Source organism: Bacillus rossius, chromosome 3, assembly GCF_032445375.1.
Source record: "Bacillus rossius redtenbacheri isolate Brsri chromosome 3, Brsri_v3, whole genome shotgun sequence".
Taxonomy (NCBI): Eukaryota; Metazoa; Arthropoda; class Insecta; order Phasmatodea; family Bacillidae; genus Bacillus; species Bacillus rossius.
In genome coordinates this window covers 17,787,245-17,804,798 of record NC_086332.1, presented here as the reverse complement: position 1 = coordinate 17,804,798, position 17,554 = coordinate 17,787,245, and the positions used below count along the sequence as shown (strand labels likewise).

At 34.3% G+C, this 17,554-nt stretch overlaps 1 protein-coding gene across 1 annotated transcript; it reads right to left on the bottom strand.

Moving 5' to 3' along the window:
- Positions 1–638: 638 nt before the first annotated feature.
- LOC134530288 (splicing factor 45) lies at positions 639–10,353 on the bottom strand. The gene is made up of 5 exons (XM_063365003.1): positions 9,878–10,353; positions 8,484–8,621; positions 6,293–6,958; positions 5,134–5,308; positions 639–874 (listed from the first exon to the last, which is right to left on the bottom strand). The coding sequence occupies exons 1-5, from the start codon at positions 9,998–10,000 to the stop codon at positions 777–779; spliced, it is 1,200 nt and encodes a 399-aa protein (XP_063221073.1). The 5' UTR covers positions 10,001–10,353; the 3' UTR covers positions 639–776.
- Between the last annotated feature and the right edge of the window lie 7,201 nt (positions 10,354–17,554).

Here is a 17,554-nt window from a genome sequence, read left to right as displayed (position 1 = left end):
GTAGAACAAGAATGTTGAATGTCATAATGAACCACAAGTAAGATATTGTTCATAAGAAATGCAGTAATTAAGCTTTATATCCTCATTGAGTACTGTACTTCAAATTCAAGCAGTTTTAGCACATTTATTGTTTATACTGGCTCAACCCACTCAAAACGGGGACGCACCACAATGCCGAAATGCCAAATTGACCACAACGCAGACAGCTAGAAAACTGCTGTGTACCACAATGCCGAAATACACTAACGCCGAAAAATGTCATTGCAGGATTGCCACAAAGGTTAGGTTAGGTTAGACTAGGTAAGGTAAGGTTTGATTGTGGTATTTCGGCGTTAAGGTACATTTAATAAACACACACAAATTCATTCAGTTGTTATTTCGGCGTTGTGGTACACAGCAGTTTTCTAGCTGTCTGCGTTGTGGTCAATTTTGACATTCGGCGTTATGGTATTTCGGCGTTGTGGTACACAGCAGTTTTCTAGCTGTCTGTGTTGTGGTCAATTTTGACATTCGGCATTATGGTATTTTGGCGTTGTGGTAACGACCCACTCAAAACACATATTTGGCCATGTCTTTAAATTTTATGAACAGTTTGTCATGACTCAAAAAAGTTACATTATGCCAATAAATATGTATAATTGCATGGCCACTAATAAGTTTATTAATAGAAAAACATTAAATAACAAAATATGCATATTACACATATACAAATACAATAGAAATGCACCAACGCAACTGGGGCAATTCATAAACACTTCGCACTGCTGCAGACATGTCTAGTCCAGCAATTGTAGGCTTGTAAGCTTCTCCCAACTGTAGAAGCCTGCCTTCACTTGGCGACCGCCAAAAAACCTTCCATTCAGGTCCACAACAGCTGCAACAGAACACACACAATTACCAGCACAATGTTAAGTTTTCACAGTAGCTCAAAATTGATGAGAGGATAAGAAAAGAACTACTACATGTATTACTACCTGCGTTGGATGATGACTGGTCTGTGTGGCTGGAGCAAAATAAAATAATAGTCAAACTCCTATATATGAAACGGCATTATCACCACCTCTATATAACAAACATTTTTATTCTCTTATGCTAGTGTATGAGAGATGGGATGAGATAAGTAAACTCTAGCTGAGTCTATTACCTCTAGCTCAACTCAGCTCGAAAGTTGAGTTCATAGTACTTGATCAGACAAGACTCGATATTCCTGAGGTATCACTAAACTGCAAACACTTTACATACAGTGAAATTTGTATTTTCACTTTCCTTCCTTACATAGTTTTTTTTACGTGTGTATTTTACATAATAACACTACCTGGAAACAGTAGAATAGTGAAAATACATTCCGCTATATGTGTTTCCAAACACTATAAATTGACACCATTTTTGGATGAAAGGCCAACAGTATACCATACATTTATAACACAGCAAACTACAAGAAAAAAATTAATTGTACTACATATTTTTTTCCTACTATAGCATCAATCCATAGTGATGTTGTGCATGACAAAACCAAAGTGATACATCTTGTACTTGTATTTTTATATTTTCATTATTCAAAAAGTTGGATATTTTTATTTTCATTTATAAATAAATTTATTAGGCTTATAATTTCATGTCACATTAAAAAAAAGTTTTGTAACTTTTGAAGTGAGAGATTGTTGTAAGCAAGAAAATGGTAGCCAGAGTTAACCTTTCTCTTGGTAGTGTTACTCTTAGGTTCAGTAATCTTATAGGTTATAGTTAATGCACAGTTTTTAAACATATCCTTTACTGGTAATATAAATGTTAAGTTATTTAATTAGTGGAACAATGATCAATTTTGGGACGTGTAATGTAGCTCCTTAAGGAGAGGACTATTTCGTAAGGTGAGTTAAAGACTTTCAGCGCCACTAACATCTTGCACCCATGTGGCCACCCATTCAAATCGCCAGCCTTCTTAACTTGTATCGCGACTCCCATTGCAAAATTGTGTGCGGTGTGCATGCCAGATTTGAACCCCACTCATTTAGGGTGGATCATTGCTGTATCCTTCATAATAAAGTCCAAACTTGCCAGTGGACTCGTCTGCTATTCCGTAGTTAGCAGCAACATGGGGGGCTAATACCCTGGAGTATCCTCCCCTGCCACATGGCGATGTCACGTCCCGGGAACACAGGTCTCACACGTATTAGCACACCACATCTATCCCACTAGTTGGCGTCTGGCACCCCACCAATACCATCATCACACACCCCAAGACAGGCAGTAGATGACAAGATGTATCATTAGTTATGTAAACTAATTTTAACAGGAGCAGCATCTTGATTGTGTTAGAAGTGAACAAACACACACCAAAGTTTTGGAAAAACAAATTTTGATTAACAAACACAATTCTGGAAAAAGTTTTTGATTACCATTTATTTCCTGGAATGAATTAGGGCATTTCAAGGGTCATATTATTGTAAACACTACATACAAAACAGTAAAATTTTTTGGCTTGATCTGATTTTTTATACACTACATACAACACAGTAACATTTTTTGGCTTGATCTGATTTTTTTATAACATTCTCTAGGTCATGTTGTATATTTGATCCTATAGTCTGCACGTATCATTAAAGAGATCTACAATAATCGATATACTTACTTTTATTATACTATTTCGACTTTAGTAATAACCTGTCAGAAATCCCACATAAGAGGCATTATTGTTGGAAAAAAAAATGGCTACATAGATCTAATGATCTGCAAATGCATTCTGTTTTTTGATACTGGAACACCATTATTAGATACACATGTTAGCTTCAGTGCAATAAATATAATGAATGATCAATATAGAATGTGTTTTTGTACCTTAAAAAAGACAAAAATAAGGACATACTGCTAAAAATAAGTGTACGTGGAGTCCACACGTTACAGAAGTAAAACTTGCTCATTTGGTATAGACAGATAAAAATTATTTGTATTTTTAATAGAACAAGAGAGAATAATTGAGAATAATGCAAGTGTAATCTCAAATGAAAAAAAATGCCCCTTTCCACGCCCTGTACTCACATCCGTTCACTGGCACTTTTTGGCACCTCTTTTGGCAGTTTATTCCCACGTTGCCTTTGATAATACCTGTTATCTGCTTCTGATATTATTTTTAGGCATGATGTTAAATCATGATCTCCAGCTGAATAAAATTAAGAACAAAAAAACTCCAACTGAACATAAATTACACTTATGAAGTCTCTCTCACAAAACTATAAGAACTTTTGACATTTCCAAACACACTGTTCACATAAAAATGAATGATAATTATAAAGTTAATTGCACAAATAAATAACTCTTTTCCACATGAATGAATAAAATGTAGATACTATAAAAAAATAAAAGAAATATGGTAGGTCAATCGCAGTGTTATGAGAATTCCGTAGCATCACTGCTGTTTCGTTTCTACCTTTCCCTTGCCATCTTCCTGTCCGGCCATTACAACTAGCATATAGCATGCTACACTACGTACCTATCCACTCCTTTGCCATATTCTCAAATGACTGCTAGTGCATGCGTTGAAGTGGCTCATCGCTGACGCACTTTCCTCCTCTACCGGTTTCCCCACCACGTACCTAACTATTCTCCTTGTGCAATCAGAATTTTCGTAACGTTCGAAAACTGTTGCCCCCTCAGAAAAGTAATTTGACTTCAAAAAAAATTTCATTACAATTTGTTTTTACTGTTTAGAATGAAAAAAGAAATGGGTTGAGAAGAGGGGAATAAATTAAATGCAATTTTAATTGGTTTTAAATTCATACAGACTTGTGGACTTACCTTGAAAAAATATATCTCTATAAATATAAAACCATATAGCTCTAAGAGCGCAAAAAATAGAATATTTTATTTAACCTTGAGCATATGCTGACCTTGTAAAATTTTTGGTCAAGTGTTTCTGCTAAATAATAAATGTGAGTCTTTCTGTATTCCCCAGTCATGTGTAAACATCTAACCTCGGTAACGAGCAAATTCATAGGTTCTTATGTTGCAAATAAACTTACACTATGTGTTACTGGCATCATTGCATTTCTTGCATAGTTTATAAACCTGGCCTTAGAAAAACCATGTGGCATTGCATCACACTGTTCAATGCCAAGCATGATACATATCCACTTTTCAAGTACGTACTTTGTCTAGAATTCACTGCCTGAATTGTGAACGTTGATTGCCATCATCGAGCGCAAATGGCAGCACGAAACAGAAATGGCTCCGATAAAAGCGAAAAAGACTTGAAAAAATACTAAACTTAGTCTGTCGACCTGATTTTTGACAAGGAATTTAATTAAAATACTGCCTACGAAATTCAGTAAAAGTCAATACTATGACATTTTTGCACACGTTAGATGAATGTAAATTACAACGAAGTATAAAAGGATGGTTGTACTATTATGAAGTTTTATTTTTTAATACTTTAGCAAATTTACGAACATTTATTTCCTAATAAACGTGATTAATATAATTTTAAGTACAAATAAAGGATACAGGTGTACCTAGTATGAAATAGGCAATTAATGGACGTAGCTGTGTGTTTAATAATATAATAGATACAAGGCAAAGAAATAGGTAAAATGTATTAATATATTTTTGCTTAAAGCACTATTTGTATACTCCAGTGATGTTAATAAAAAAACAGTAAAAAAAGTTTTTAGAGTGATGAGATTTGAACTACATCAAAAATTACTCTTCGAGATTTTTAACTGCGGATTCTACCACTGTGCCATCAGGATAGTTGGGGTTTAGGAAGGTGACTATGTATGTATTATCAACAGTGTAACACCAGTTTTCTTATGTACAATTTATAACTTGGGATTACTTTTTACTGTGACTATTTTAGTTTATTGCAGGGTAGTTTCACTATCATAAAGTTTCATATGTACCCTAATGTTCACGAAAGTGACCATACACAGGTTTATGCTGCTATACATGAGTCCACCATATTTGTGTCACATTTCCGTTCATCGACTAGTAGGTACCATTCTCGCAAAATTACTCCTACCAAATGCAGTATATTGAGAGCTAAGATATTTACTCATCAATAACATTAAAGGTGATGATAAAAAAGTGACACTTGAAGCAGACCTAACAGCTCGGTGTAGTTCCGAGACAGTGCAAGCATACCCTTTATGGCAGACTCGATGCGCTTGAACTCGACGAATATGCGGACAGCGTCCTCGGCAGGCACGTTGGGCTGCTCGAAGATGAGCACCTTGATCACGTCCCCGTACTTGGTGTTGCACTCGTCCTTGACCTCGGGCTCCAGATCCTCGTCCACCTCCCCAGGCCCCACCATGTTCTGCACAACCCACGTCTTTCAAAGACTAAACATATCATGCAGACCGATTCTCGTCTTCTGCGCACGAGACCCTCATCAGAACTGTCAAAATAAGATGTCAACACTGCCACATGAGTTTGTTTACAACTACACTTCAACATTTTGTGAAAACTACTTAGTAGTAATAGTACGTAGTCACTAGTATTAGTGGATATAGTTGTAATAGTAGTAGACGTGGCGATAGTCGTAGTAGTTATGGTGATAGTGGTGTAGTAGTAGTCATGGTGGTACATTTAAATGCACTAGTAATGACGTAATGACATATCAAACACCACTGATTGCATTGATATGGATAAAACCCCAGCACCATACCAGTTCTGTTAGAAAATATGCCATTCAATGTTAGAATAAAAATTTTCTGCTATGCCATTGTGTGCACTATCCATCCAAATTTAGTGCATGCTCTCTCCTCAACTATGCATTTAATGGACATACGTCATCCACTGAGCATTCATAATTGTGGCTGTCCAGCCGGGCTACACTAAGAAATTCAATGACATGCCTATTCATAAGAGGACTGTACATCAAGACAATACCATTTCAACTATTTAGTCATTGACATGTGGCAAAATTTATGTTTTCCAAAATAATTTTAGGTATAAAATATTTTTCACAAAGTATATTCATTATAACCTGCATGATGTTCAGATGTTCACTTTCGGTCAAACTGAGGATTAGTTGTACCAAATGCAGAAACCAATGATGAACAATCTACCAACTTCTCTTACCATTGGTTAAGAACCGGGTAGAGTAAAGTGATAAGAGTCTATAATGTAGGATTGTGTCCTCACTGAGGTTTTGATGAGAAGAGTATGTGGCAAATTCATTACCAGATTAATGCTAATACTCTCAAGACACAATTTTGAACCAATTCAAAAGAAGAACTGACACATGTGTTAAATTACTTAATGAGCTCTAAGTCGGAACATGCACTTCCTGACTCACCCTGAGCAGCACCACCTTGGATGGACTCTTCATGATCTCGGTGATGGTTGGCTCCGGCTTCTGCTCCGCAGTCTGGGAGCTGGACCCCGGAGAGTCGACCACGGGGCTCCCGACAGTTGGAGGTGCGATCAGGTCCTTCTCGTGGATGATCCTTCCTCCCCGCTTGCTCGTCTTCTCCACCTGCAGGGCCGATGCTATGCCCTGCTCCTTCTTCCCCAGGCCCTGGCCCTCCTTGAAGCCGTACTTGGCCATGATCTTGGCAGCGACCGAGGCTCCGTACGACATGGGGGCGGTACGCAGCTCGGCCGGGGACTCCTGCAGGGACGCCGGCGGTGCGATCGCAGCCCCGGTCGTTCGCCCCAGCTGCGGCTTGTCCTCCAGTTTATCATCGTCCTCTTCGTCGCTGCCTTTGCGACCTGCAAAGCCCGTCTTGGGCGGCTGGCCGTTTGCTTTCCTCTCCTCGTTTTCGTAGCGGTCACGGGCCCTCCTCTCTCGCTCCTCGCGGTTCTTGCGCCTCCTCTCCTCCTCTTCCTGCTCCTTCTCTCGCTCCCTCAGCTCCCGCAAGTCTTTCACTACTTTCTCGTAGTCGTTGGGGAACATGGGATCATACTCATCCTCCACATTCCACTCTGCGTCTTTTGGCAGCTGATTGGTGGAACGGTTCTCCTTGAAACATCAACCAAGTTGGAACAGAATCAGGGTGAAGAAGATTCACACAGTTACATTCACAATACTCCAAACTCTGTAGCCAGTTAGTTACCTCTGTCCAAAGCCTCCCAAAATTTAACTCAAACATAGCTAGAAAAACACTTGTTCCAGTTTGCAACACATAAGAACAAATTTGATATTTTATCATTTAAGAACCTGAAAATACAATCAAAGATTTTAAAGCATTCAAATTTATTTGAATAGATTGAGTTTTTTTTTACTGTCAAAACATTCACACATGTTTAAACTTTAAGACGAAACTATCAAATCTTTGTAGCATTCTTCTATATTTTAACAGGTATTTTCTCAAAAGGTACTATTCTGTGGAAGTTAAAAATTAAAAGCACTAGTACAGCCTCTTCATAAATTTTAAAATAACTATTACATACATAAATTCACAAGTCAATTGATATGATTTTGTCAATATATTTCTTTCTCATGATTCTGTCAAAGAAATTGCCTTTACGTAAATTACTTTAATATTTTTAACATTTTCTCCACACACTTTCGTCGTTATCGGCTGAATTCCCATCTTAGCCAACAATCACGCAGGGTTAAATCTGAGGTGACCAAGATAAACTTAACTAGATTTTCAACACTGTTTTGGCTGCTGAACCTGTTCATTGCACAAGAGGTCTAAGTCGATGAAAACACTACAAGATAAAAATAATTGTTGGTTTTGAGTACAAAACGTACATGAATTCAACAGTACTCGGTGTAATGGTATGGGGTGCCATTGGAAAAAAGGAATGTACACAGAATTTCATTTTTGGAGAGGATGGGGAAGAGAATCACTTGCCCACTGTTTGCTTTCAAATTATTGCTTTTTGAAGTTATATTTCTTTAGGGGCATTATGAAAAAATGATGAGAGTGAATGTTTACAATATGCGCACACCATGCAACAAAATTTTCACAGGAAGAAAAACAGCTACATACAAATAAAAATTATATATGTGCTTTAAAATCATATCCTTTAGTGATTGTTCATATAATTAAAAATATTTATTTACTATGAATATTAGTGATAGAAATTGTGTTTATAAACTTTTTCAAGTGTATTTATATAAGTGAGGTTAAGTTCCCAAATGTAAAATTTATTTGCATTATATGTTAATTATTACATTATTATTATTAGATAAATGATTAAAATAAATAAATTAGAATAAAATTCATACTATTTATTGATCTTCATTATTAACTAAAATTAATCTAAATTATTTTCTAAATTAAATAATAAATTTCATACAAGTGTATTTATTGATAGTTGATTTATTCTGAGTATTAATTAAAAACATTTTTTGATTGAATTCATGTTTTAACAAATGTTTTTATAATACACTCCAATCATTTTATTATTTTATTTCTATTAATTATTTGCATGTAAAATTAAAAAGTTTTTTTTATCACCCCAAGTAAGTACAACTTCTAACGCATATAGAATTGTGTTAACACTATAACCAGACATCAAAATAGTGGCCTTACCTTCCCAGGTGGAAAGCTGACAACAAACCCAGCACCCGTACTGGAGTTGGAATTTGAATCTTCTTCTTCTTTCTTAGACTTCAAGTCAATAACAGGTGGCAACGTTGCCCCAGACTTTCTAATGCTGTCCCTTTTTGGCTGAAAATATTTTATCATTTTAAATCAACATTAATAATTTTTATACTTACAAAAAAAAACAACATAATTATTAGTTATGATTTATTTCAATAATAACAGAAAACAATAGTTTCCCATTTAATATTAGCCTACATTATTTTGACTCGCTACATTCTTAAATACCACTAACCTAAACAGAAAACATTTATAGCTCATTAAAACTATGTATGTATAGAACATTAATCTTACATCTAATTAAAAAAAAGAAACATACATTATACTGTGTGTCTGTAAAACACAAGACGCATGATTGGTTAAACAATTTCAAAGACATTTTTGCACAATCACAATAAAAAAAAAAAATAGCAGTACTTAGTTAATGAATATTAGTGAATTATAGAAAGTCTCCAAAATGTGTTCTTAGTTCTAATTGAAATTCGAAAATATCATTAAATGAGTACATACTAATGTAAAAATTCTAAAAGTCCTTATAGCCAAACCACTTGCATTAACTATCATTTAACATGATAAATGAATGTAAAAGAAAGTAATTTTAGGAAAGTTATATTAGGTAGAACCACTGATACACAGCAGACTTTTCCCACTCACCTTTAAGTAGCAGTAACACTCTTTTTAGAGGTAAAACTGTTGAGAGTTGCGGCTTAATTATAAAATGGTAAATTTGACAACAAAATAATTTTTTAATGCACATAAAATTACATCATTATTGTGCATAGTACAAGTTTTATTTACCTGTGCACAAATTCTTTTATTTTGGTTTTTAATGCTTTTCCTACCATAATGAAGTCAGTATGAATTTTACACGATTGTCATTTGTTTCCTTGGACGCAGGAAGAAGGGTAGGGTAGGTTTCAGCAAGTCTAAGTGATTTAAATAATTTCAAAGTATTTTTAATGTAGCTAACCTAATATAACCAATCATTCACTGATTTCACTGTATTTTTAATGAGGCTAACCTCACCATTCTTACAGTTTTACAAAATGTTTAATGTACCAAACCTAACCTATACTAACCGAACAACTCATTAGAACTGATTAACTACTTGAACTAAACTCCCTCTTAGAAAATAATTCTAAAATATGACAAAAAATAAATAAAAACTTCATTTTTTTTTTTACAGAAAAGAGGCTCTCATCAATATTTGGTTACCTTTATTTATCGCAGGAATCTCTATTCTCAACATTTAACTCCTAAATAATGTTTGTGTGTATAAGTAATATTTTAAATATAAATATACTTTTATAAACAAGAAATACCTGCGTTTGAACAGCCTTTTTCAATTGAAGCTGTGACTGCAAAAGTTTAATACTTGAAGACCAGGCAACAACTTGTTCCGGTTTCTGTTTGCCAATCGCATCCATATCATCGTAAAGAGACATTGTACGTAGATTTCGGGGTTATAGTTTATCCAATGAATATCTGCGGGCGAACACAATACTTTTCTTGAAATGTCTTCGAAACACTGCTGTGTAAGTTAGTAATAAGTACTACATGAATCTTGCATGGAAGCTGAAGCTAAATATTACCGTCAGTTCATCACAGTCAGTTATGAAACATTTCACTGCGAACGTAAAATAAAAACTTAACCTTTATCTACACACACTGACCGGGGTAAATAAACAAAAAAACAAAGAGTGCTCGAATGTGTAAAACATCCCGCGGGAAACTAGACGTAATATACACATACTCTTATTAAGCCATGATCCTAGCAGCTAGACGGAGAACAGACCGTTCGATTTAGCTACTCGAACAAAATTTGGATAACACTCTAGTAGTTTTTTTATCTTAACAACCATTGTAATCATTAAATAAAATTATAAACTGCTTTTTAACCCGCTAATGATTGCAGAGTCATTGAAAATAAATTTAGATAGAAAAAATATTAAATAATGTCTTGATTTTTAAATTTATTTTTATAGAACTTCGTTTAAATATATATACTACTGACCAATTCAATTATTTTTATGACTACTTATTTTATTAATAAAATGCACAAATAATAAAACATTTATCTCATGACACATGTATACGATATACCAAACGTTAGTAGTCCATGGCTGTATCCGAATACATAGGGATGCGTTCTTAGCACACACATCCCTACATCCCTTAAGCTGGGTTTACGATTGATTTCCTTAAGAATTATAACTTAGCATGGAGCACACAATTAAGTCAAAACTACATTTTCCAGTTTATGATTGACATAGAAGTCGTTAATTCTAACCAATCACAGCACAAAACACATGGTCGGCCATTGTTCAAAACGGAGAAGCAGGTTTGAAATAGGTTATTGACAAATGGGATATCTATTTTTCGAAATGGATGATGATTACAAATGACAAATATACGAATTCTAACCCAAAATACTGCCTCGCTCGGTCCAATAATAATAAACTTCCGGTTAAAAGGTTCCGGTTTGTTGTGATTGGTCGCTTCCCTTAAAGGTGGGTTTACGATTGAAAATTAAGAATTAAGACTTAAGACTTAGTCGTGTACTTACCATATGACTCTATGTAAACAAGTAAAATGGTTTATGATTGTCGTGTGTGAATTTTGACGGGTCGTGTGCGAACCATATGATGACTTAAGACTTAACAGAAATGGTTATATTTTTATATTTTTCGTTAAGACTTAAGGAAGCGACCAATCACAACAAACCGGAACCTTTCAACCGGAAGTTTATGTCTTATTATTCGACCGAGCGAGGCAGTATTTTGGGTTAGAATTCGTATATTTGTCATTTGTAATCATCATCCATTTCGAAAAATAGATATCCCATTTGTCAATAACCTATTTCAAACCTGCTTCTCCGTTTCAAACAATGGCCGACCATGTGTTTCGTGCTGTGATTGGTTAGAATTAACGACTTCTATGTCAATCATAAACTGGCGCATTTCTAATGGATGGATAGTATCCGAATACTTTTACTGCTAGCACCACCTGTTGACTGTCCCTACACAAAATGGCTGCGTGAACATTAGTATAATGTTCTCGCAGCCATTTTGTGTAGGGATATCTACGAATATTCAGCAAAACGTAAATAATAAATACCTACCAATTAAAAAATAATCTAACGTGTATGTTATACAATTTGCGATCCAAATAAAATACATTTTATAAATTGTAAACTTTAAAAATATTTATGAGTTTTGAATTGTTTAAATTCGTCTTCATTTGTCTCTGTTTAAGTTATCACTTTCGCTTATAATGTTTTAGACAAATCTTATGCTGAAAATCGGAAGTAATATTATACACAAACAAAATAAAACCCGATTCCGAAGCTAATGGATGTAGCGACACGTTAGTGGATGCGAGTGTCGCATCCCTAGAAATCTCGAATTAGTGGATGCGTGAAGGGATGCATCGGCATCCCTTGTGATAATTCGGATTCAACACAAAGATGGCCGCGTCCACTACGATGCACTTTTAGTGGATCCCTTAGCTAAGGGATCCATTAGGCCAGTATTCGGATGCAGCCCATGATTGTAGTGCCTTGCTAGTACAGTTAGGCACATCCGAAGTTATCTACTTTGTATCTTTATTTTCATCTTATTTTTCAAGGTATGTGTGATTACTGACGTATTTGCTCTATTTCCAGAATTGGTAAATATGTAGTTGGGCGGTATTTGCGAAATAAAATAATTAAAAATCCAAAAATACTTTTATTCTATGCTTTTTAACTTCCTCTTTTCATTAAAAGCGGCGGAGGTAAGAAATTCCAAATACTTTAGGAGATATCGAATTTTTAAATTTCATCATATGTAGTTGAGCGGTATTTGCGAAAAAAAATGTTAAAAATCCGAAAATACCTTTAGTAGATGCTCTTCAACTTCCTCTTTTCATTAAAAGCGGCGGGGATAAGAAATTCCAAATACTTTAGAAGATATCGAATTTTTAAATTTCATCACAATTATACCAGTGCATTCATGTGGAATTCACAATTGTTTCTTGTTTACGATTATACGAGTATCTAATTTTTTATTGGATAATGATGTCACGTGATTGATAGTGATAGGCCAGAATTCAAATAAACCAATACGTGATTATTTAGTTCATTTATTGTTTTAAAACGGTATTTAATTACCGCCTCCAACTTTGGCGAGTTTTTAACGTTTCTAATTTTAAAGTCTTATTTTTTATTGTTGCGCAAGTAATAAGTAACAAAAAAATTTTACGTGAGTTGTTACTGTTCATCCTTTGTCCCGGTTTGTTAGGTCCGGTCAGTTACATTATAAATACTTTAAAACTAAAGAATCATTGAAATAATTTCATATTATTTTTAATGTACGCTTAGTTTCAAAGTACCTATTTATAATCAAACTGACCTGACCTAATCGACCATTTTCATTAATTAGGCATTCACAAACACACGGCAAAATAAAAAAAATATCGACGGTCGAATGATAAACACAGGTCTTGTATGCAAAATAATAACGGCGATATCTCCTAAAGTATTTGGAATTTCTTACCTCCGCCGCTTTTAATGAAAAGAGGAAGTTGAAGAGCGTCTAATAAAGGTATTTTAGGTATTTTCGGTTTTTTAACATTTTTTTCCGCAAATACCGCTCAACTACATTTTTACCTCGCATTGAGTAACGAATAGTATTTTAGTCATTAACTGACAGTTTTTTTTTTATTGTAAGCTAAACACGGAAGTCGCAAGGCTTCACTAACGTTACAACTTTAAATTGTGAAAATTAAAAACGGAAATCTCGCCTTGTTTTGGCAATACATATTTATCATGAAAACAATTGAATTGTCAATAATTTGATTTAATTTTTTTCTTTCATTGTGCGAAAGTTTAACAAGTTAAAACGTCATGTATAAAATAAAATAAAAAAGATCTTGGCATTCCATGCATAACATAATGTCTGCATCTGCATCTTAAAATTGTTCGGAACACTCCTCTTCAAATATGTCACTATAGATTCTCACACTACTAACCAAATAGCATCAAAATATACACCGGTACATATATAAATTTAACTAAAATATTAGTTGTTTAGTAAAATTAATGTTCAGTGGTTTTGAAAAGTTATAGGCACATTATTAGTTATTTTATATTTAAAATTATTTTGCATTCAACACTCATATTAACTTTGTTTTAGTTATTTCATTGTTTACGAATTAGTTGTATAACTACACTCTACAAAGTAACAATGTATACTCATATATAACACTTCTGTATTATACATCAGTACTCTGTGAACAAGGTGAGTAAAGTAATATGTAAAGTAACTGAGTAAAGTAAAGTGTGTGCCTTCACTTGGTGTATAACAGTAGTGAACACACTCTATCTATAGTGGATACAATTACTATAGTAGTAATACAATAACCCATTTTATAATTTCATAGGATTTTAAGTTCTGTGTCGTCAGGCGCCATCTATATAACTCAGAGCTTGCAAAACAACAAATATGAATTATATGCAGGATCGACTGGCTTTGTTTACTAAATAAAAACAAACACGTACTTATATCAAAATAACAAGGTCTTATTAACTGTGAAGTAGTGACATATTGGCAAAGAAAAATTTACTATCACACAAGACGTAAACAAACATTTAACGGAGACCATTCCAACTTTATTCCTGCAAAAAAAAAAGTTTCAATTTTAAATTGATGTATAGAGTTGCCAATATGCTGGACACAACACACCAAAAGTCCTTATTTTCAGACGTCTGTGCTCAGACATATCGAAAAATGTTATTTAAAACAGTTAAATTCAAAACTATCAATGATTTGAAACAGTTTTAAGGCTAAATTAACTCACACACGAGCATCTGCGTCCCAGACCTCTAGTCTTGAGAGTTTGTGTGTGTTGATTTGCATGTACGGTTAATAAATAAATAACCATAATATTTATGAAACTTGAATATTAATCAGTGCATTGGGGTTTCAAGCAGAGTTTAAAAACAATTTCACGTGCGTTCGGACGAGAAAATCTCTTTAAATATGATCGACGTCAATAAAATCCGTTTTAATGGTTCTATAATTTGGCCTACCTTTTCAGCCGAAGATATAGACCATTTTATTTATAACAATAAATAGCCTGCTCTTGTAGTATGCATCGCGCTTTTTATGTACAAGTCACACATATGTATTACATAAACTTATTAAACATGTTATTTAGTATTTTAGGTCATTAATTGCCTCACTATCAGGTGAGACAGGCTCCCCATCTGGGATGGACTAAACGACTTTCCTGGTGGTCTAAATCTCATTATGAAATGGGCCGGAGGCCTCAAATATTCGAAGTATTTGTTTGAAAGTTTGAAGTGCCGTGCCTCCGGAGCGACGGCCAATCACACGATGCCACTCAGAAATACCGCCAGAGACTTAAACTGCTTCTAATTACATAAACATATGTTATGTAATTATGTGGATTGCTTATAAATGCTCCAACTATAAATATATTATTTCCAAAAACAAAAGAATGTTTAGAAATAGTGTTTACAACAAGCTAAACAAACGCAGCTAATCAACGCCGGGATAAATGTTAAGTAATTACCGGTAATAAATACAGTTTTAAATTCTCTGTACTACTGTACTAGTACATAATATTTATAACCTCTCTAATAACCAGTTTTGTTATTCGTCATTTTAAAGATATTTGGTGATCGAAGCGGATGTCATTTCTGTTTTCTCTAAGGCACCATTTTGATTGGCTGATTGCATTAAACATTCTGACATATTTTATTACCCGACCTAAATAGAAAATGTTTGATGAAAACTCAAGTCATTCAACTTTCAAACAAACACACTTGTACTTGTGATGTGTTCGGTGACTTCATAACCTTCAGCTTTATTTGAAGGAAAAAATCTTATTGGAAGGTGTTCGAAGCGAATGTTTGACAGTCTGAATGGTCTTTATATTTATTATTTTTAGTTTTTCGAAATTTTTGGTAAATAAAAAATCCTAATTCAGCCATCACCCTTTTTTGTTGTCCGAAATATTTTCCCTCCTATTTCATTACAGTTCGTTAATGGTTAAAATCGGGTCAAGAAAGTGGAAAATGTGGGAGAGTTATTGAAAAACTGAAAAATCACTATAAATCCCTAAATAATTTTTGATACAATGGAAGTTTACTTGGAAGGTCTTCCATGGCAGCTGTTATGGATGGTCTGTGGAAGAATTAGCAGAGCGCTGGCCGTTTTCATGGAGATGTTGGTAATCGGTTGCACCTATTTGGATTTCTCAGGATGGTTTCGTACAAGGTGGAAACTTTACCCGATCAGAATGCCCTTAGTGTTAAACCGGTAATTTATTTTTGAGGAATTGAAGTGTTTTGATTATTGATTTGAAAAGTGGTGAACATGTGGTCTGAAGTGGTCTATGGAAGTCGTTAGTACAGTCACTAGCTTATGGAAGTAAACAGGTATTTTATTTTTATAGGAGTTTTCACTAGCAGCACAGCACACAACCTACCTATCTGTTCTGGGCACACGTCAAGATCATAAACAAGAAAAGCAAAACTTTTAACGAGTTAAAAATGCCCCAAAACAGTCCTGGGGTACCGCAAGAAAGGAAACTGAAAACACGGCCGACAGTAAATGTAGGAGAGTTCACTTGTACAGAATTAAAAAAAGAATTTGGGAAATGAAGGAGTTCTACTTAGGCTTACTAAATCCACAACAAAATTTTCAGAGCGGAAAGATTTAACCAGGCCTAATGAGTATGGTTAAGTGTAGGCCTGTGTTGATATAGTCTGGACTTCCATCAATATTTTGGACAGAAGCTCTGTCAGTGTTACATTATAATGTTCCTAAAACATCACACAAATTTATCAGAAACATTTTATATACTTTTATTGTATTTATTAATGATGATGCATTTTAAATAATACATACTTTGAAAAATATCAACTAAATTAAAAGTATTGTATGTTATTGATGAAATAAACCCGCCTTGAAACTAACCAATAGTATTTCTCTTTGTTGTGACACCGGGCTCTTATCCAGTTGAGTACTGGGAAGAAATCTGAACAGTTTTTGGGAGCCAGCCAAATACCACATGAATTAACAAGAACGAATAATAACTTCTCTCAGGACTGGCTTGTTCGAGCCTTGTATTTCCCAGTTACCACCAACAGATGAAAAGCTAGCCTCTTCGCACGATTATGCCATCGTAGTTTTTGCTATTCAGATTCACATAAGTGCCACAGAAGTACATCACAGTGAATGCCTATCGGGAATTAACTAGATAATTAACTCATAAACAATGTAGAGTACGTAGCGAAAAGCTAGAGGATTTTTTTTATTAATAATAGGTACATACTCTTTACATTTTCTCAAAAAATATGCCACTCATCCCTTTGTATGTTGTTACTGGTTCAAGCAATTACATTTTCTTAAACAATAAAGAAATCTAGCACCATACTATGTTTGGGGGATTACTCAGTGATAAATTGTTTTGCGTTATATTGAAACATGAAAATAATGAAAATAACTAGCAGCGTCAAATGTATGTTCCACAACACGAATGAAAATTCATGCTCACGAAAACTGATTGCGCTAGATAGTTATTTTTTCACATATTAAAACTAACAAATGTATTATATTTGGGTCATTCGCCATTAATTAAATACAATTTTTAATTTTTTAATGCTTTACTATACTAGCACACGCATATTGCCAATTTTACAAGATATTAAAAATTTCACTGCCTTGGTTGTGATGACTTAATTATTATGATATTTTGATACTACGATGTATACCTAATTGTGTACACAAAATGACACAAAGCTAAACCGAGCACAGTATGTCATAATTACAGGAGTTAAAAAACAATACAAGTAGTAAATTTAATAATCTTCGCATTTGTTGGTGATTATGGTATAATGCATATTAATGTTCTTTCATGTGGTGCAAGTAAATTTTGTCTTCCAACAAATGCACACTGGTAAGATTTCATCGTGTTGTGCAGTTTCAGCT